This window comes from Aulostomus chinensis, chromosome 6, assembly GCF_037954235.1.
Source record: "Aulostomus chinensis isolate RoL2024-O1b breed Wild chromosome 6, RoL_Achi_v1.0, whole genome shotgun sequence".
NCBI classification, from domain to species: Eukaryota; Metazoa; Chordata; class Actinopteri; order Syngnathiformes; family Aulostomidae; genus Aulostomus; species Aulostomus chinensis.
The window spans coordinates 6,769,058-6,792,046 of record NC_141325.1 but is presented as its reverse complement, the minus strand read 5'-3'; the positions used below and the strand labels follow the sequence as shown (position 1 = coordinate 6,792,046).

Genomic DNA, 22,989 nt, shown 5'->3' with positions numbered 1-22,989 from the left:
CATCCACCCACTCCCCCTCATTATTTCTGACAGCTTCCATATAATGTGGATCGCTTTATTGAGCCGACTGCACAGCTTGAAGTGTCAGAATGGAGAGAAAAGAACATAATGGTTGTTAAAATTGATCAGCGTGATCATAGTGCTGTTAAAATCAGTTGATGAATGTCACTCACGGGTCGTGCTTCTGCTGCTGTTTCGGCACTTGACAGTAAATAAAAAGCACAGAGCAGGACAGAGCCCTGGTTGCACCAGTGGGAACACTCAGTTCATCGCTGCTGAATCCAGACCGAGCAGAGCTGATTGATACCAGGAACAGCACTGTAAAACAAACAGGCGCTCCCCTCACTGTTGCTTTTTTTTTTTTTAGATTGAACCCCCCGCTAACAGAAGTTTGAGTTATATCATAATAATAATAATTCGCTTCATGCCGTAGAAATCTTTGGAGGCTCATTTAAAGAATAAAATCACATCGATGTTATTGTTGCCTGCAGGGGCCGTGCTGTCCTGCTGGCCCCGGGCTACCTCAGGCAGAGGTGCAACAAAGAACTGGAATGTCATTCATATTTGTATGCTTTAGAATCAGAGCGTAGTGTTCCCACTGCCGTTTGATTTGGTGAATAATCACGGTCAAAGCCGCAGCGTTTTGTGTCACCAGGAGTCCCTCTACTATTACAGTAAAATGGTGCATCAGCCTCAACAATTATACGGCACATTTGATGTTGAATTTTAGAGGAGTTCACCAGAGGCGAGCGTTGCTGCTGCTGCTGCTGTTGCTGCTGCTGCTGCTGCTGCAGAGAAGTAAAACACAGTTCTCAGATATGAAGTCTTGTGTAGCGACAGGGTGGCCGGCAACAGAGTGTGAAGTCTTTGAATTCCTCCAGAGCTTATCTCTTCATCCTCTTGGCGACCTCTCAGGGACGTGCCGTGGATCATATCCAACGGCCACTGGGCTTTGAAGATCACCAGAGGAACTGACAGGAATTTGAGTTTATTTTCTTGTGCTTACCATTACAGTGAAATAACAGCGGTACAGTGCAAGCTGTGTGTAGGTTGGATGTCCTAGTCACTCCTGATATATCACCATCAAGGAAGGATGTCAAGATCCTCATTAGAGCTCCTACAGAAATAGCCTGGCATTAAATACTCTGCTGAATCTGGTGTGCTGAATGTTTCCGACCGTTTATAATTGTTAAACATGTAAAAGCCGCACAGAATTGTAGTTTCATTCACAGTGTGCCATCGAATGAACTTAGAAATGAAATCAAATTATTAAAATGTTCTTCTTAATCCTTTCCCTCGAAAGAAAAGATGATTTTTTTTGAGAGAGAGAGAGGATGATCTTTAAAACTGTGTTATCTTTGCACTGATCCAAGGAGTGGGTCAACCCGGCTGCCTGCACATCTCAACCAGATTTTGAGATTTTCAGCTTATATGAGGATTATTCTCAACACCGGATCTTTTCCGTAAGACGTATCTAGATAATCACTGCCTAGACAGGTGGCAGGGATGTACTGAAGGTTTTGTTGCTGGATAGTAGATTGATTTCCGGTATGTTACATTGATTTTTTGGAATTGTCAAATACGACTTTGTTTAATCAGCTAAGCAAACATAATAGATTACATGGGGTTCCAAATACTGGACATGATGGAGACTTTGAGAGACGCTTTCTTAAAGAATTCACATTTTAAAGAAACACCAGATTATTTAGTTTGTGATTCAAATTGTTCCTTAAGTTTTGAAAAACCTCTGTATTTCCAAGTCTTTGACGTCGAGCAGAGGGTCAGTCAGTGGCATCGGCTCCAGCTCCCCATCGTCTCACCTGAACTCCCTCTTTCAAAACTGCGTGGATGTCCAACACCGTCTGCTCATGGGAGGCAGCAGTGTTGACATCACATGTGTTTGTGTGAGTGAGAGAATGAAGAGAGTGTGAAAGTTACTGAGAAAATAAATGTGGGGGGGGGGGCAGTGAAAGCACAGACACATTCATGGCTGACCTTGAGGCGATGCCTGTCACTGAGATTGGCACATCACCAGAGAGTAATAGCTCACCTGGAGTAGCAGACCTCCTTGTCCCTTCCTCAATCTGATCCCCACTTCACAAAAACACCTTTGTTAGTGTTTAACTGTTCTGCTCTGTTTTCTGTCGCTGGTGCACCAACAGAGCTTCAACCTGGCAACGCCCAGCTCTCTAAATAAAGATTTAGTTTTCCAACTCCGCATTTAAGAACCCGAAGGACAAAATAGTCAAAGAGCTGGAAATGTGTTACTCAGAAAAACGTGTCATAAAGGGTGACCTTCATCTTAAGCTCAGTTGAAACTCATAAATGATCCATTGTGAGGAATTTAATGTGATTTACTGGCAGAAGTAGAATATAATATGTAAAACTGTGATTTCCTTTGGGTGTAATCGCCTGAAACTTAAGTGCTTTCATTAGAAGGAGCCCTTTTGACTGCTCCTCCTCAAAGCTTTATAGCCCCTTTTCATAGGCCCCAAGTGGATGTGAATACAAAATCCTGGTGAACATAATAATTTCGAAAAATACTGAAATTTTGCCCAAAAAATGGAAATTTGAATTGTCGCCGCATTTCCAAAGGCTTGTATGGAGTGAATAAACTCAGGAGCCCTGTTCTTGTCAGACTACAGGTGACGTTAGGCACGGCTGTAACGAAGAAGAAGAAGAAGAAGAAGAAGAAGAAGAAGAAGAAGAAGAAGAAGAAGAAGAAGAAGAAGAAGAAGAAGAAGAAGAAGAAGAAGAAGAAGAAGAAGAAGAAGAAGAAGAAGAAGAAGAAGAAGAAGTCATTTTGGCCTTCTGCAAGCAAAAACTCTTGGATGTGTTTGTCCCTGAAGTTTCTACTATTTTGCGTACACAAAGTTTTAAAGATTTAGTAGTGGAATTGAGGTGTGAATCTTAAAGGAAAGATCAAAATTTTCACCCCTGGCAGAAGTCATGCTGTCTTCTTTAACACAGCAAAAAATAATGAAATATCAAAATTGCAGGCTGCCTCTCAGAGCACAAAGGGTTACAGTTCCTCCTGTGCTAAACTCACTTGCATGCAAAGAAGGTAGCCACAGTTTGTTTCCATTGATTTTTAAGATGTTGACAATCTAATAACTGACTGTGGTTGGTCTGGGGAGGCTCGTGTGCAGTTAGCCTTGTCATAGCTGGAAGGTTACTCCTTATGAAACAATAAATACACGGCAGATCAATATCACGCCTTTTTAAAATCCTACATTTGTATAAGGAAGTGGCTTTAAATCTCTGCTGTGTCAATGAATTTGATATCAGTGAGCAGCCGTGCGGTGTTCTCTCAGCTTTGGGAACGTCACCTGTTCTGAAACACATCCGTCCGTATCTAGACGGCTCTTTAAGGTACAAGACAGGTTTTTCTTTAAAGAGGATGTCAGAAGATTTTGATAAGCTCTGTCTTTACAATACTGCAGGACAGCAGCAAGAACCCCGGTGTGATAAAGGATCAGACAGAGCGGGTCCTTCTGGGTGTGCAGCTTTAGATCCTTTTAGCATTCTGGGCCCTAATTGGACTGTCACACTTGCCAGAGAAATTTGTCAGGTTTCTGTGAAATGAACTACTTGCCCAAATCAAGATGTCGCTCTCTGTTCCTGCACAGGCTCTTTCTATCCGTGACTATCATTAATTAAGGGATATTCTAGCTTTTGAGAGGATGAACTAATATACCTCCTGATCTGAATGTGTTAATAAAGAGCAAATGCGCATTCTCCTCAATGGGAAAGACACAGTACCCCAGCCTCTCTTTTTTCATACAGTTACAGTAAAGGCTCATTATTCAAACACCCAGCCTCACATGCTGGTTTATTAATTTCCGTTACTAGCAGCATCAAGCAGGATGAGCGCCTAAGTCGATCCCCTTATCAGCTACTTTTCTGAATCTGGTTGTAAGCAGCGCACATGCACCAGCTTCTCCGCAGCACTAATATCCTCCATCTGCCAGGTTTTCTGTGACGTTTGTAGCTATCACATGAAGTAAATGAAGCAGGCCTGGTCAGCCATGAGTCCACCGCCCCTCTGTGTCAACCCTCATCACCTCACTCTGTGATGGAGCACATGTCTTTCCCAGGTTGCTTAGCAGGGGGTGAGTCAGCTTAAGCTCCCGCTCGGCGCTTCGCTGACCCCAGCCTCTCCTCAGTCAACCGCATCAGCTTCAACACGGTCTGGCAGCATCACTATGCTGAGGCCAAAACACAGTTTGTTACAGATACAAGCACGCTGTCCTTGTAACGCTTCAGTAGATGGCTGTTCAATAGCATTTTAGTGATGAGAAGAAAACAGAGTTCTGTTGCCTGCATCCGTCCTTTAAAAACATCCTGGAGTGGCTTATGAGCTTTCTTTTGGTGTTTTTCTCTTAATGTTCTGTTGGCATTTGTCCTTTATGCTCTACCTTTAGGGCCACGGGGTGCTTGTGTAGTAGGAGTTTTTAGGTGGCCCTGTGTACAGTAATTCAGACATTAATGGTTGTTATTACAAACAATACACTACAGATCAAATTGTAGTTTCTAGTTTTAGTGAAACTTGTGACATCCGTGTGTCTGCTGGTTGATTGGCCCCCTAATTTGTTCCACACTGAAATATCTCTACAACTTCGGTCAAATTTTGCACAGATATTTGTGATCCTCAGACTTGATCCTGACTTTAGGGATCCTGAGTTTTCTTTCTAGCATCATTACCAGGTTAAAATTGTAGATCTCGTAATGGAGGTGCACAAAATTTCGTACACATCACAAGCGATGCCCTGATAGTTCCTCTGATACCCTTCAGAGGTGGGAAGCTGTGGGGTTGGATGGTTGTAGCGAACTTTGGGTCAGATGCATAAAAAAAACCCCAGACTGTCCAATACTTTGTTTACAGCTCTTGCCCTATTCTTCGCCAGTAAAACTCAGTTGTACTTTACGTTACAGTACTATACGTTGTATTTCGTGTGTGCTAATTAGCATTATGCTACTTGAAAGCAGCTGCTAGGATTTTTAACTGATTTTTTAGCCATGCCAGTTTGATAATGATGTCTCTATATGCAGACATGATAATTACTTGGCAGTTCCACTATTTCTAGTGCTTCTAAAAGCAAGTTTTTGTTGGTTTCCCTGCAAAATTGGACAAAGCATTAAATGTTGCACATTTCTCCATCTCCTTATTAGTTATAAATCTCAGATATTAATAAATGTACAACCTTTTATGGGCCCAGGAAACGGATCAATTTGTGTCCATATTTACTTTCTTCAAAAAACAAATACATCCATCCAGAAAGATAAAGATCTCTATGACATGACACAGGCAGTGGCGCTCATGGGAAATGCAGTCTTTAATTCTGATAAACACTGCTGCTTTTGACCAGAGGGGGCACCATATTCACCACAAACCTAAAATTCAGGATAGCTACTTTAAATGGCCAACCAGTTATGACTTACTACAGCATTTTAGCCTTGTTATGGTTAGCATGTTATGTTAATTATATATATAAATATATATGTGTGTGTGTATATATACACATATAGATAGATAGATAGATAGATAGATAGATAGATAGATAGATAGATGTGATATATACATACACACATACACTCATATTTATATGTATATGTTCATGTGTATGCTTTCTCTGAAAACAGTTTCCATTGTATCCCTAGATAAATGAGGTGACTGAAATTTTTGTGGAACCTTCGGCAGAATGAAAAATGGCATTTGAGAAAGTCAGCAGTAACAATGTCCAGGATAAAATGAACAGACGACGCTGTGAGCAGTTTTCTTGGGAACTTAAACCCAGGACACGTCTGCATGACACGGTACCATCAGAGGGAATTAGACATAAATGCAGCTATTATTTGCAAATGAGTGAGTGCTCCATCACTGTCATCCATTCTTTCCTCTGTTGTTGCTGTTTTCCACATCAGATCCAGGCTCACACACAGCCCTCGTCTTTGTTGTTTGCTTTAGAGATGTTGTTCTACGTTGCATCAGCGAGCAACAGTCAGCGGCTACTGTATATGCTGGTCATATTTTATTCATCTTAGGAGAAGCTGCAGCACTGAAGCTCGTTCCTTCCTGCCAGCCCAAAGCAGGCAGCTGTCAGAGAGCCCAAATCCCCAGATGCTTTGCCCACTTTTACTTCTACACACTCACACACGTCGGCACATTTCACTGCATATGACATTGCTTCCAAGTGTAGACTCATAACCTTTCCATCATTGCAGAAGTGACCCTTTCTCAATTTCCCTTTGACTCTCTAGTTCATGTGGTAACTGATCATAAGATGCGGGGTCAGAACCTTAACTCAATTACAGTACCAGTATTTCACTTGAACCACATTATCAGTAATGCATGGACAATTACCTTCATCTTTATGGTAGTACAGATTTATTTAGAGATCATGTGGTTTTGCATTTTGCCTGACAGAGTCCTTTACAACTAAAATAGGACAGGTTAGGTTTGTGCAATAACGACAAATAAATGAATAAAAACCCTGATATCCAGAAGCCCTTTTTTGACATGGCACATTTTCTGCTTGGTTATGAAATTAACTTAAATCGTCCAATTGCCATGTAAGGCATAGGTCCTGCAAAGTAATGAGATATGATGACCTCAAACTATAAATTTCAATCAAGCATTTAAGAAAGAACTGTGGTGCAGTGGTCAGCGCTGTCGCCTCACAGCAAGAAGGTTCTGGGTTCGAGCCCCGGCTGGAGCACAGGATCTTTCTGTGTGGAGTCTGCATGTTCTCCCTGTTCCTGTGTGGCTGACCCTGACTGGTACTCCAGCTTCCTCCCACAGTCCAAAGACATCAAGAGGGGACGAGGCTGATTGATACTCTAAATTGACTGTAGGTGTGACTGTGAGTGTGAATGGTTGTCTGTCTATATGTGCTGGTCCTGCGATGGACTGGTGACCCGTCCAGGGTCCCTCTCACCTGAAGGTTGCTGGGATAGGCTCTACCCCCCACAATCCCTGACAGGATAAGCAGCAGAAAATGGATGGAAGGGTTTAAGAAAGAAAATTTTTTTTGAATTTAGATAAATTTGACTGGTTTCCTGTTTCTTTTGGCACTGATGTAGCCAATGAAACTGTGTATCAAACTCTTTGACATTTAAAAGAAATCTACAATATAATATGACAGTTAGCGAATATTAGATATATATCAATGAAATGTATTGCACAACCCTAAAACATATTTTTATGTAAACAAATATACATGTATATATACATGTGTATATATATATACATTCCCTCAAAGGTGACCTTTTAATTTCAAGAATTAACACATTAAACCCAACTGCTTTTACAGTTCAAATGCACTAATATACACCAGAGTTCCGTCTTGTCTAAATACATAGTCATGTGGAGTTGCATGTAGACCAGTAATATTGATTCACCGTCAAAGACCAGCAGTGACAGCCAAAGACAAAAACGTATCAACAATAACAAAAACAGCAGCAACTGCTGACTAAAAATAGGATGCATATGCAGAGTAGCTCCTAATGATGAACATATTTAATTGGAAAGGATATGTTGTCAACAGGCCTCTGGTGCTGCTTGACCTTTACAGGCAGATTTGCGTGATGCTGATGAGGACCATGCTTCAGTACACATTTTGCAAGGCATGCTAGCACAGCGCCCACAAACACACACACACACACACACACACACTCACTTCATGCTCCTCATATGAGTGCATCCAGACCACTGCACCCGCCTCGATGCTCTGCGTGAGTATGCACATTGAACAGCTCATCACAAACAGCTAAATAGCTTGTGTACAACAACACTTAGTGACAGATGAGCTGGCAGTTCTCATGGCAGATTTTCATTTTCTAGATTAATCAAAAGTACCAGCCAGTCTATGGTTTAATTGTTATATTGGTTGTACCTGCTTCCTCCAACTCTCATCTTTAGTCAGTGTCAGTTCTTCAGCTAGACTCTGAACATCTACTCAAGCATGGGTGGGGAAATAGTTTACATCCGTGTGTGGGCAGTGAAAAACTGCATACTAATAGCCTGTTGTATTTAGATTTCTTTCAGTTTAGACCACATGTACCTCTACCCCCAGGTTTATCACAGTTATGGTACAGGGTCTGCCAAAGAATATGCAGTGTCCTCTCAAGATTCATCAGAACTGCTGTTTATGTTTCTCCCATCCACATTGTGCAAAGATCCGCTCCTATATCTTGCATGCCTAAGGGCCATGGGCAGGTCCTCTAGGGATGTGCATCAATGAGAGTAAGAAAAAATAAGGCCCCCTAAGCACAACTTGTTCAAATTTGCATAAATGCTTGAGACACTGAGTCCATGGGAGCTTCAGAAACTGTCAGTGAACACAATAAAACTGGAGACAGGATCCTGTCTGTCAAACCATCTGCTCTGGAGCTCCTAGAACTGTGTTTTACAGAGCGAGCATTAATGTTAGCAGTACTACACCTGGCACTGGTGCTGCTAGCATCTTTTGTGGAGGAAGCAGGGATTACACAACAGGAGTTGGAAACCTCTCATTGGGTATAGGAAATTAGAAGTTTGACAACCACTGTCTATAGCATAAGATAGTTAAGTTCTGTACCCAACTTGTTCCTCATACTCCTGTTCTGTTTACAGGTCTTTGTAGGCAGGAAGCTTGAAATGAGTACGAGGGATATGACTTGTAACACGAAGCAGCAAAACGTTTCATCTTTACTCACTGTAAAATAAAAGCTACTCATCTGTTGTATTGAACACCGGCTGTTTACTGTGCTCCACGCTGAGACAACAGCATGGTGTTTCAAGAGCTTGTATTGTCTGCCGTGATCCCGGCATGTGGTGCTCAGGATTAAGGTTCACCCATTTACCCCAGACAGCATCCGTAGCAGCTGCTCTAATCCCCTCCTCGAATGTTTTCCGTCTAATGATATACAGTTGTTAAAATCCTGGATGTTTAATTAGTTGACAATGGATCGACCAAGCAAAGATTTTTAGTTGGATGCAGTTGTGTGCTCTCAGCGTCACACCGAGGTTTCTAAAAGGACAGACTCCCTTGCAGAGAATTGCTTTAAATGCAGCTAACTTCACCACGACGGGGCTTCCAAGGCAAATATTTGACCTAACCTGTCTGTCATCGTTGCAGCTTTTTCAGAAAAAGATGATACGCTCTTTTCTTTCCCCTGCCACTGTGGGCTGTCTACACAACGGCAGCGCTCGAGGAGGATTCAGCTTCTTTCTTAAGGACTCTTCAGCAAAGTGGGTGCTTGCTCACACAGGAGCTTGAATGTGTGTCCTACAGTAGAGAGCCTGTCTCGCCTCTCACTGCACCACAGAGCACTCGGCTGTTCTGCTCTCACACAGCCCGACAGGCCAGAGGAGGCTGTGTGATGCAGACAGACAGCTACGCAAACATCTTCCTCTGAGAGTAATTTCCACCCACATCACTGAATCTAAAAGAAGATGCTAAAAAAGGCTTTTCTTGGGTGTTTTTACTTCCAGCGAGAAGACAATGTGATAACCGATGGGTAATATGACAAGGAAGAAGCGGTTACGTTTTCAGGTGATCTGGATCAAATTGCAGATCCTGGAACCTGAAAACCTGTCAAAGCAAAAATCTGTGAACATTTCTCAAGTCTATGTGAAACAGCTGGAAGCTGAATGGTTCAACTTCCAGAAATCATTCGAAGTGGATTCTAGATAGGCGACCCAGAAGACCTATTTTTAATGCAATGGTCAAAATCTCCCAAAAATATGAGAGCGTTTTTTTGAAACCATGAATTTTAAATTGAAGGATAAGCATTAAGATGACATGGGTTGATAGGACGATAATGTGCATTTGTGTTACCTCACTTGTGGAGTTCCATCCATCCATTGTCTTCCGCTTATTCCTACATTATGGTTCGTGGGGGGGCTGGAGCCTTTCCCAGCGTCAACGGGCGAGAGGCGGGGTTCACCCTGGACAGGTCGCCAGTCCATCACAGGGCCAACACAGAGAGACAGACAACCATTCACTCTCACAGTCACACCTACGGTCAATTTAGAGAATCAATCAGCCTCGTCCCCTCTTGATGTCTTTGGATGGTGGGAGGAAGCCAGAGTACCAGAGAGAACCCACGCAAGCACGGGGAGAACATGGAGACTCCACACAGAAAGATTTACCTCACCTTCTTGCTGTGAGGCGAAAGTGCTGACCACTGCACCATCGTGCAGCCTTCTTGTGGAGTTGTGTTTTCTAATTTTTTCAAATTATACTATTATCTTTTGCCGAGATTGTTTGCCCTGATTTCCACTGTGGTTTGAAGGATTAGTTCAACATCTGGGAAATACAGTTATTGGCTGTGGTGGTAACACGCAAACAAACACAAAGTGCACAGTACACAGATAAATTTCCCTAAATTTCAGCCCGCAATCTCAATCAAACACTGAAATGCCAGCTTGTGTTCATTTTAAAATGCCAGCTGGATGCTTCTTTTGTTAAACAATGACATAAGCTACTCCCTGAGGCTCCAGCCTGAGTGGCAGTAAAGCTATTTTGGAACTATTTACTGGTCAAAAACACCCTGATATCATCACTGCACAGAGACATACACCAGCGTTTACTCATCCACTCCAGCACAAGGTTGAGGAATAATGCAAGTCATCGATTACGTAACTCTTTACCTCTCTATCTGTGTATAGATTAACAACCCTTTTTTTTTCTCTGGCCTCTTAGTTTTACTAAAGAATTTTTAAAGTAAATACTGAATCACTTTACTCCACCTCCATTTTAGATGTAGCCGTAGTTCCAAATATAACAGAGTCCTGGTAGCTGTTGGGAACACTCTCTCAGTAAAACATGGAAAAGGAAAGTGCTCTCAGTTAATAAATAACTGCATTTTTTAGTCGGTTGTGGTTCAGCTGTTTTATGCCTTTACGGCTCCACTTAATGATGTTGTTGTTAAAAATTGCCTCAATCTCAGTGCCATGCAGAGGCATTTCCTATTTCCAACATTTCTTCTTCATCCTCCGCCTCCTCCTCCTCCTCACCGGTTAAACCCTCTGCAATCCCCTCCGAAGTCTATTCAATCAGAGTGGACTGAGATTCGCAGCATAACTGAGCTGGGAGAATTTGCTTTTAATTAAAGCAGAGAGATCCTCTGTGCTTAGTGCAGGTGGGAGAAGAGAAGGGGGAAAAAAGGTCTTTTCTCTTTGAATAAAACTGCTGATATTCTGTCAGGCTATGAATGAGGAGCTTTGTTAAGGTTGGATAGTGGAAGACATCATTTGATCTCCCATTGACAGCGCCTCCTCACTGCAGAATAATTACTTCTTTTATGAAGCCATTAAAGAGGACTGATTCAAGTGATTGTTTCTCAAATGTCCATCTATGTGGCCAACTGGGATCTGGGGGTGGCAGGGAAGGAGGGTGGATTTGGGGGGGGGGGGGGGGGGATCTGAAGCTAATGTGCAACAGGAATCTGGGCTACTTCTCTTTACTTCGCAGCTTTGAGGTGACACATCATTTGTAGCATCAAAGGTATTTTTGGCATCTCTCTCTTCCAGAAATAGTAAAAGTCCTCTCACTCCTTCAGATTTCTGTGTGACCAAACAAGTGGAAGATTTAGTGCTAATCCTGATTTTGGGAGAACGATTTGTTCATTTATTGTCTTCTTTTTGCTAATGCCTAATTGAAGTTTGCTGCTTTTGTCCACCCTCACAATGCAGCTATTATTCCTTCCCTTCCCATCATCGTTCCAGACTTTCAGTTGCTTATCGCTGGATGCTAGCGTAACATCCCAATCATCAGTCACTCTATTACAACACTGCGACTTACTGCTACCGTGCAGCAGTCAAAGAGGAGGATTACATTATTTTTAGAACCTTTAATTTACCTCTTCTCTTTCAGAGTAAAAGGTCACCACTGAGCTTAATGGGCCATTGAGTATTATCAGGATTACAAAGAGCTTTTTCCCTGCCATTCTGGGCTTAATTTTTAAGCTCCATAGGGTATGCTTAAAATGTCTTGCTTTGATTGGTGTGTTCAACCACTCCAATGTCAAATGCACTGGTATTTATAATTATACCCAGGCTCTAGGAGGATGTAACTAGCAGGAATAAAACGTTTCTGGTATATATCAATATTCTCAGTGAGTGCTTTGTCTGAAAATGACTAAAGGTTATTCTCAATTTGTTATTATAGGATGCTGTAGGGAGGGAAAATGAATTGGGACATTTTTTTAGGATGTTGCAAAATGGAAATTTGCCCTTAACTGCATCAGTAAAGGGTCCTTAAACCTTTTCTAATAATTGTTAGCAGCCAGTATTAGTCTCTTACAACTGGAATAATTTCAAAGGCTAAAAATAATGTGCACGAAGGGGGGGGGGGGGGGGCAGACACACTTTGTGCACCCACTGAAAAAAAACAAGAGATTGTAAGTATATCATCATCACCATTGAGGTTCTCCTCATTTCAAGTGACGACAGTATACAATACATGAAGAATTTAATGCAGATCCGAATGAAAGTACAAGTGCTTGGAACTCAATTAAAATTAGGGCTGTCACTTTAATGCATTCATTCGATTAATTAATTTCACCGCAAATTCATGTGTTTATAAAAATTAACGCAAGATTATTTATAGCGCACAGTGGCAGTTCAACGCAAATTTTACCCAGACGCCAGCATTTTAAACTTGGCCCACTGAAGGACCCGTACGTGGCAGCGGCACGTCTCTTCACACACGCGTCGCTAGTCAAAGAGACTCAGCCTTAAGATGTCCTGACTCAGGTTTTATTCTATCACCAATAAAAATCTGGATTTCAAATCTTCTCTTCTCAGTGTATTCATTAGTCAAGCACTACGATTCTATAAGATCCTAGACTTCAAATTCTTTATTTGGGGACCTTAAGCTGATATGAGGTTAAGATACATATATATTTTGATATAAGGAGGGTTGTTATCATGGTTTTGAATTATCCGTAGTTTAGTGGAGTATTTATTCTTATTCAGTGTTGAAGATAATTCCTTAAAATGTTAAACAAAAGACAAAATGTGCAAGTTTAGAACTTGGAACCTGAACAAAAGCTGGTCTCTCCTCAGCAGATGATGAGGTGATTTGAATCTAGCATCATTAAGATAAGATGTTCGTTTCCTGTCAGTGGCCTTCAAGACGATCAGATACCAGTGTTTATTTCATCGCCCTACCACAGAAGACCAGCCCACCATGGGATGCAATGATAAGTGTTAATCCCGTCACCAGCAGTGAGTCCGGGGGCAGAATGATGGTCTCCTGGTTGAACAGAAAGGGAAAACTGCCCCTCCTCTTACTGAAGCTGGTTCTGTGTCCACATCCCAAAAAAAATAACCCTGACTCCTCCCCCCATCACACAAGATCAACATGTATTGCTTCAGGGTTTGTGGGCATGAGCTCAAAAACACGTTTGAAAATCCTTCCCGTTCTATAGTAAAGGCTCCTCAGTGATGAGATGAGTGGAAAAGTGTTGAAATATTTGATGAAGTGGGACATGAAACCACATATGTTTCAGTATTTGCCTTTAGTTTAACTCCAGTTCGTACACGCACGGAAAAACTAGTCTTTGTGCTTCATTTTACAGTGGTAGAGGGGCTGTTTTTCCTCTCCCTTCTGTTCAGAGCAGAAATGGCAGAATCAGACCTCAGCAGTCCAACATTCAGCATCTTTTCTACCCTACATACAAACTACTACACTGGTGCGTAACATACATTGATATTATATACATACACATATACATATATAAATAATGTCTCGTGTTTGTCTTGAACAGATTCTAACAACAGCCAAATCCTAGCACGCACAGCGAGGACTAATTTTAGAAGCACTTGTCACATGGTATGCGATAGGTGAATAGTTTCCGGTCATCTCAATGACTTGAGAGCCCAAGAAGATTTTAAAGGCAAAAACAGCTCATCAATTTCTATAATACGTGTCATCGTATAGAAATTCTCACTGAAATAATTCACTTATGAGGTTTCTTTTTGGTCACCAGTAATTAAGAGTACAGGGCATGCAGCCAGTCACTAATGCGGGCACACACGGAGATCAAACATTTGTGTAATTAAAATAGCCGATGCCAGAACTGTAGCACATACCTTAGCAACGTTTGCCAGACATCAAGTGGAGAAACCTGCTTTGGCACTGTGATCCTGTTGTTATGGGAAGCAGCCATGTTCACACTCCAGTTTTCAGGGGTCACGCACTCCTTGGAGTTGCCATCTGTGCTGGGGGAAGCACTTCAATGTGTTGAGCAGTAAAAGTTTGACATCCACCTGTGTGTATGTTTTGCTTCTTCTTTTTTAAAAAAATATATTTTATTTTAACACATGAACTGCTGTCTTTTGCTAGTGTGTGTGTGAATTTGTCTTACAGCAAAATATGTGCCACTTTGAGTTTTATGATGAACGATGTCAGAGCATGTCGCGTAAATACTGGTAAGCAAGTAGCATTTTCAGGGGTTATCTGGGTTGTGTTCTGGACCTGTAACTGCATCAGGCTGTAATTTGAACTTAAGCTTGGCCTGTATTATCACCGGAGGAGAAATATGATCTTTGATTTGATTTGACAAACCCTGCTAATGTGCACTGGCAGGACAAACACACCAGGAGAGCGGAAAGACCAGCTCTCGGGTAAGGGAAGGGTCAGGGCTGCTGCTGCTAAGCTGTTAACCCTGCCGCTGCTGCTGCTGCTGTAGCTGAGGAAGAACTCGGGACATTCTACTTGTTCCAGTACAGTGCTTTTACAAGGCAACACTGAATGTTGGTTGTGTGTGAATAGCTCTAAGAGGGAGGCAGAAAAGCAACAAGATAAATGGTTTCCTCTCCCACTCAAGCTGACGCCGGTGCGCCTGATAGCACCTTCTTCCTGCCTCTGTTCATACGGGCCACTGGAAGATTGCTACGGCAGACATTTTAAGCTGTCAAAAGCAGGAACAGCACAGTAGTAAACATTAATGATGGCTCTGTGCCATTAATTTTCCGCCCATACACAGTGCCAGACCCCTGCATATGTCTGGTTCACCTGTAAATGTTGTTGATTCCACCTTTGCTTCAATCAGTCAAAATGTCAGCCGCTGTGAAAAGCGCCGGTAGCATTTCCTCCCTCCAGAGATGTAAATACTAGCTTTGCCATGACCTCACTGACGTTTCACCATACGTTTTTTGTTGTTGTTGTTGTTTCCCGTTATAGTGTCATTTCAAAACCTCCACCATTGTGAAAACCAGAAAAGCCCATTATGAAACACGGGAGAACATTACATCTAATGTATTTCAGCTGTGTGATTTGCACAGGGGCTTTGAGAGAGGTCTCGCTGTTAAAGCCTCACCCACACTGGAGCGACAGGAATTCTTTTTGGCAGTGAAGACCGGCGGATGGAAATTGACTACATCTGCAGAATCATGTAAATTACCTGGCAAAATATTCAACCTCCGCATATTAAATTTCTCTTGTTCTAATCCTGTTGAAAATGAGAAAAAAAGAAGAAGAAACAAACGCCGCTTTCCTCTGTTGTACTTATCTATTTATTTTGTATCATCACGTCCAGTTAATGAACAGTTTCTGCTTGTTGATTCCAGTTCAAGAACTGAACCTTTTAAATTAATTTACCCACTTTTTTTTTTTAATTCTTTTTTTTTCTCACGGGGCTGACACTTACAGTATGTTAGTGTTTTTGAGAACTGAGGAGGTGGTGACCGCAGCTCTGCCTTGCTCAACTCTGTCCCTGGTCAATGAGTCCCAGGACGGTTATGAATAATATTTATGGTTTGACTTGTGGAGCCATTTGCCTGCAGCACAAGCTGAGCTGGCTGTCAGCCTGCTCACCAAAGATTAACTTTGACGTTTCCTCTCCTAAATCCACTCTGATTAAATATTTGCTGGCTCATTTAATATGAATGTGAATTAATGGTCAGTCAGTGAGTTCATGTCCGCTGCAGTAATTGCCATGATTTGGCAAAAAGACCTCTACGGCACCTTCACCCTCCCGTCTGTTGCTTTTTCTCTTTCTCTGTCTGTCTATTTGTGCGTCATGATAGATTTATGTCTGCTAATGATGTGTAAAGTCCTTTTTAGTTTCTTGAAGGAGCAAAAACTTACAACATGTGAGTGTGTAATTTATCGTGGCTCCTCACTGGTTCACCACTTCTCCCACACCGATGAAGCCCAGAAACCACTGAGTCCGGCCCCAGCAAATGTTGAACAGATGATTGCTCCTGAAGGATGAAGTGATTTCCAAATGGTTTCTGACTTTTTCTCAGGGCACCACCATACGCTTCACATTAACGCTTGACTCAATAATTATATCAGTCTTTTGCTATCAAACAGATTTATGCCTCCCTAAATGCACATTACAAAAACATTGGTGACTTTTCAATATTATTATTATTATTATTATTATTATTATTATTATTAGAGTGTATCCATGTTCCTGTCATTCTGTGGTTCCTGACCCCCTACCTCAAACCCAAAAAGATGAAGGTCAGACCTTGGTAACTTAGGGTCCTTTGGCCCCTTCTCGTACTCAACCCTTATTCACAGTGCCATTATTACACCTTGGTGTGCTTCGTAAAATGCATGGAGACGGAAAGTGAGACAAAGAGGAGGTAGATACAGCCACAGCGCTAAATAAATGTCGCTGGAGCAGCTAGAATGTAGAAGCGGGACACACGGCGGCCTGTGTGCTGTCTGAAGTCTCCGGCTGGGTGTTGCTTGTTTCAGTGTACCCTCACAGAGTCATGCATAATGGCGACATCATTTTTATAGTGGTATTGTGGAATCTCTGTAAAATTTGCTGTCATCCCTCGTGCTGTGTTTCGTTTCAGGTAATTTTGTCAGCGCGCTTCCGTGTGAAACACAGTTTACAGTGTGAATCTTTTGAAGTACGTTGTCACAAATTGAAAATGGAAATTGCGCCCTTAGAGTAACCAGCAGTAGGCCTGTCAATGGTAGTGTATCTACTTATGGGACAATAAATGGACATGAGCAACATTTTTTAAGCGGGTGATTTTTTTTTTTTTTCAGTTGAAGTTTTACTTATTGAGGATATTCATAATATTTTCACAAGCGAATTCCAATGTCTCACTCTCAAGGATGAAAAGTTAAAGACTGTATTTGCGTTTTTATGCTGTCAATTGTCACCAAATGCTCTTAAAATGACCATAATATTGTTCATCACAATTATCTCTGGGACAATTTACAGCTCAAGAAAATTTGTTATCATGGCAGGTCTAAACCATTGTAATATTTGACTGCCATTGCTGTTTGCGTTATCAATTATTAATCATTCATCATTATAAACTGCTTGTGAAAAAGAAACTCTTGGCAAATGATAGTTGTGACTGATGCTTGCATGATGTGATACTTAGATTCTCATGTTTGATAACAGGGTAGTGGCGCGTTCCATCTTGCCACGCGGCTAAGATGGCGTCACTTATGCATTTCTTTTAGCGAGCGTATGAAGGGAAGTGCGTGAAGAGAGACACAGCAGCAGTCTTGCACCGTCTTCTTTCTACCTGTGCATCCAACAAAGTCCATCCAGGTCCCTCTGCACTCACGTTACTGTCATTTGATCCTGCAAATAAGCTGTCAGTGGAGTTCAATGTCATTTTTGTAAATGGGTTTTTTTGAATTATTAACACATGCAAGTGATCTGTTACACGAGAGGTAGAATAGGTGCAGCACGAGAGCTGTCACTGACCCTCATGTAATTTCAGTTACAATATCTATTACCCTCATAAAACCTCTTAACTGAAGCCCTTAACTGGGTCTAGGGCAAAATACTGACACTGCAATACTTTCTCTTATGATATATTAATAATACACAGGCAACAAATGATTTAAAAAAAAAAAATTTTAAAGCAGGCATTATAAACTGATTTCCTGTCACCAGTTTGACCCGGCAATTCGACAAGTTGTTTATTATATATGTAATCAAGTAAGATTGTATGGTACGTTGTTTCATTTTCGGTTGTCAAAATGTATGTAAAATATAAAAGAGAAACATCAATGCTATGAATAAATGCATAATTCCTGCTTATTTCCTTTTCAGTTACAGACATTATGAAGGATCATAGACTCACTGACTTGCCTCATATCAATAATTGCGTTACCACTGTCCCGACCTTGACTTTTGCTAAACTGTAACTATCATTACACAACCTGTTGCGAAAGAATTCTCTCTTGTGCATCTTCCCTTACGACCAGCAGGCTGCCTCACATTTTGAAGATACAGTTTCCTTCCGCATCACAAGGCTTCATGACATATTTGAAGCTGTAGGAAACCAAAGATACGAACCCCGTCTCTAAGGCAAACAAACCCGACAGTTTGAAACAAAGACTAGCTTGTTGGAGAGGAGTCGGTTTTGAAATATAAATCATTTCTCCGCTGAGTAAAATTCTGAAACACTGTCATTGTTACGTGAAGAGTGTAGGAGTCAGTTCTTGGTGCTGTTTATACAGCTGGATGAATACAATTAATTCCTGGACTGGAGGCCGTTCATGGGAATAAAATGGACTCTTGTGAATGAAATGTTCAAATAATTAGTTTGACATCTTGGAAAATGTGATCCTTTGCTTTGAAGCTGAGAGTTGAACGAAGAAAGTGATAAAAGTCCCCTCCTGTCTGCCAAAATACAGCAGACACCTATTTTAGCTTTGCTCAGCTTAAGACTTGGGTCTGGAAAACCCAGTATGTTGTTTGGACACTTTCCTTTTTGCCAGGTTATAACATGTCAACTTCTGAGCTGGTGAAGCCTTAGATCCAGCCTTACTTTTGGACAGAGTCATGAAAGCCATTTCTCCCTGCTTTTTGTTTTTGCTAGGCTTGGCTAGGCTAGGCTAAGCCAAGCTAAACGGCTGCTGGAGCAAGCTAGACATTTTGAACTTCATATCAAAACCGCTGGAGAGATCTCTGTGTCATGAAACAAAATTGAAAAACACAGTTTTTTTCTGACATGTTTTTTGGAGGAAAAAAAAGTGGCGGGCCATTTTCAAGATTTAAGGGTCTTATGATGTTGATAGTACGACATTTTTCAGGGTGATTTCTTTTAAAGTCTTGCTGTTTTAACCTTAAAGTCCGGACAAAGGAGAGTCTTATTTAGGTTTCTCCCCCTGTCCTGAGTATGAACCCTGACTAGTGTGATTTATTGACTTGCAACACCCTTCATTTTAACTTTTGTCATTTAGTGTTTGATATTTTGGAACTTGATTTGTGCAAGGAATCTCTTTACTGATGAAACACAGAAAAACCTCATTTATATGCAGACAGTGATGAAAACCGTCCTTGCAGGTGTGTAAAAGTTTTCCTAAGTCAGAAAGGATGAGAAGTTTCTTTGTGCAGAATGTGTTCCATGTCTCCTTGAGAGTCCCAGACTCTTCATAGACCACCAGAGGGTAAAGAGAGCCCAAGGGGGGTCCGATTTCAGTTGACAAGTACTCAGCAGATTTGTCCTGGGGGCAAGAAGAGAGCCACTTGGGCAGCGTCCTTGTGAATGCTTTGGAAAATTCCCTGAACCTGAGGTGTTGCCTTACACCTTCCACTTATAGCCACCCAGGTTTGCCCCAGAACAGAGTCTTCTTTGATGGACTCTGAAGGACCCCCCCCCCACACACACACACACACACACCCAGAAATGCTACAAAAACTGCAGTATCTGTGTAAAATCTCAAATTTATGTATGCACACTTTTTTTTTCCCTGAGTAAAGCACAATCTGTTCACCCTAGATTTGATGCATGAGTAAAAATGTCAGTCAAAAAGCTGTAAGATTAAAGTTGATTTAATTTCCTTGCCAGTTTCTTGAACCTGACTTTTTTTTTTTTAAATCAGTAAAACCTTCTTTCTCTTTTCCTGCCACACAAATTAAAACACTTTTCATCTTGATTGTGAATTAATTTTTTCAATTTGCTTGCATTCCCACTCACATTAGACGCAAACACATCAGTCGAAGCACCAAAGGGAAGAGCTTTTTTTTTGTGCTGTTTTCCCTTTCAGTTCAACCTTTCTGATTAAAGCTTATGCAACATAGAACTCCAAGGTTATTGAAGTGGAGGCTTTTGGACTTCTTTGAGCAGGAATAGTGACATTTCTAATATATTGAATTGCTTTTTGTTATTGGTCTTTTTCTGTCACACTGTTTATTCCAATGAATGTGACTTTGACTGAAAATAAAATGTGTATTTCCATGTAAACATAACTCTAATCATCAATTCCAATCCTTCAATCGGTTTAAATCAGGAAAATACAGGAAATATTCTAATTTCATCCTCTTATAACCTGCAAATGCCATGTGTCCTAATGATGAAGGTTATTCGGATGTACTCATTCTTCCATTTCTCTGTCTTTACTGCAGATGGTGAGTCACGTCCTCACTCTCTTGGATGGTCCCTGTGAATAGCCCATCACACAAAGGTGAAAGGATCTCAGATCAGCCAGTAAATAAAGCCCTCTTCCTTCTCTGCAGCTTGGGAGAAAATGCCTCTGTGGTGCCGGTGTGGCATCTCTGTTGGCTGATAAGTGGACTGAAAGCAGCGTCGAGCGATCATCTTTCACTTTGAGCCACTCACCTTTCATGCTGTGGTCCCAGAATCAGCTATCGGGACCAGGTTGTCATCAGGAACCCACGGAGACTCTTGCCTAGACATAATTGCCAGAGCCGCAGAGCATGCAGGTGTGAGGAGTGATCAGCTTGATGAGGCATACATGAGGAAAAAGTCACGCTATTGTCCGGATGTCCACCATACAGGATTGAAAACTGCAGCAGACTGTCATCATTTTAGTTGGGGCCCGGCTCTTTGTTTGTTTGTTTGACTGGAGCAGGGTGAGCTGCTGTTGATCTTCTGCTTTATGAGTTTCAATCCCTGGGAGAGAGTGTCTGTGAGGCAGGGCGAGCCAGCATGGCCAAGCCTCTGCTGAAGATACAGCGCTATTTCCGCAGGAAACCTGTCCGCTTCTTCTCCCTCATCCTCCTCTACCTGACGGCCGGGAGCCTCGTCTTTCTGCACTCGGGCTTTGTTGGGGATAGCGGCCCTGGGGCAAGAGGGGGCCGGGACTCTGCGGTAGCTCTCGAAAGCAGCCAGATCTCATCCTCAGACAGTCGGGGGCTAGGAATCATGACCAGAGTTTTTAAGGAGACTCACAGGTCAGGGCGGCGGTATGGTCCTCTGTGGATGAAAAGGACGGGTCAGGTGATGGAGGGCAGAGATGGAGACTACACCAACAACTGGAATCGAGCACTTAAAGGACGCAATGCCAAAGATGTGGAAGATGGAAGAGGTGGGTCAAGAATTAGACTTTCATGTGCAGTTGCACTGGTTCTGCTTTCAGTTTGGCTGTTTTCCAGATCTGAGCCGCCTCAGATGTTCTCCCACACGGCAAAATTCAGAAATGGGTTGGCAAAATATGAAAGATTGCAATTTTGTTGATATCACCTTAAGCTTCACATACGAAATCCATTAGAATGACACAATGCTTTACACTCCTGTTCAGATCAGCACATTAATTAAAAATTCACGGGTTCAGAGCGACTTTCATGATGGAACGACGTATGCTGATTATTAGATGGAGCTGAAAACGATTGTAGCTTGTGATAATAACCCAGCATCGAGTTTTATTTGATAATTATGATGACATGATTCTGGATTTTTAACTTCTTGTTGCAGACAAATTCATTACTCCCATTCAGCGGCAGTTTTTCTACCAACCCTTCATCTTAATTTGAAATGGATCCTCAGTAATCTCTGATTACAAACTGCTAAATTTGTATGCCTGAGGATTTGAAGCTGCACTTGGCTAAGCAGGAAGTCTCTTGAGAGAGTGAATGAGATGATGATTAAGATCTCTGTTGTGTCTCAGAAAGAAGCCCTCAAGGACCTGGGCCTCTTCAGCTGTAGCTTTGTGCTGCCCGCCTCATGTTCAGCCACGCTGAAGCTGAAGACATCAAAATGACCTCATGATAACCGTTTACAGCTTCTTTTGTAAACTTTGTGACTTCAGTAATCCCCTCAGTGAGGTTGACATATAAACTCTTCTATCAGCATGCGACTGGACAGGACAGTAAGTGCAGACACGCAGCAGCATCTTTTCCAGAAACAGAAGCCTCCAACCTGGATGGCATCATTGTCCTGCCAAACAAAGCTGAAAAGGAGATATTGTTGCGATCCTATCTCTTCCTTCTCTCTGCTTTTCTTCCCCTGTCAGACACTCTGCACCCTGCTGGACGAAGAATTTAAATTAAGTCAACAATGGACATCTTGATCTCTTTGAATTTACATCAGCAAAGTCTGTATTATCTTTTTTAATTATAGGAACTTATTACTTAAACACTGCACGATGCTGGAGAAAAGGAATGAGCTATTTTGAATAAACATATAAATGCGACCATTTTTGACTGACATTATGATAATTCAATACTTATACTTGATTATTCTTATTTTCTGAATCAAATAATGATGTTTCCCTCAGTCTGCAGAATGTGTAGGCTGGAGATCTTTGCAGCAACACAGTATTTTATTTAAATCGATACTTTCACTCACAGTTAGCTCGGTACAAAATGTCGCATCTTTCTGCAGTTTGAATATTGATTGTGATTAATTTTGAGTAATTGTGCAGCCCAATTGGAGATGCAGTTTTATGCTGTGTCATCAGAATAACACTGAATATTCTCTTCATGATCACCAGTAGGAAAACAAAACCTGCATGTATTAACTTTTTCTTGACACCTGTGTTCTGCAATGATCCAAAATCCAATGTAAAAATCGCTTTTGGTCAAGGAAACTTCTGGGTTTGCCCTACAAAAATATGTCGTCCCTGCAGCACTGTCTTGTCCCTTGCCTACAGCTCTGCATTCATGCTCAGATGTCCTTATATAGAGAATGCTGCGTATGTGTGGAGGCTGTTTTCCTACTTGAACCCAGGGTTCTTTGTGAAAACCTCCTCCAGTTTCTAAGCCCGGGGAGGATCAAGCTGGAAGAGAAAATAAAAATGTTATTCCACAGCGCCATACCGT

At 41.7% G+C, this 22,989-nt stretch overlaps 1 protein-coding gene across 2 annotated transcripts in view; it reads left to right on the top strand.

Annotated features, from left to right (window-relative positions):
- wscd2 (WSC domain sialate O sulfotransferase 2) overlaps positions 1–22,989 on the top strand; it is a 36,545-nt gene that overhangs the window by 1,602 nt on the left and 11,954 nt on the right. For both annotated transcript variants that reach the window (XM_086206123.1, XM_086206124.1), the window contains one exon: positions 20,335–21,257. In XM_086206123.1, the coding sequence (XP_086062249.1) occupies positions 20,879–21,257 (379 nt within the window). In that variant the 5' untranslated portion in view covers positions 20,335–20,878. The remainder of the gene's footprint in view (positions 1–20,334; positions 21,258–22,989) is intronic.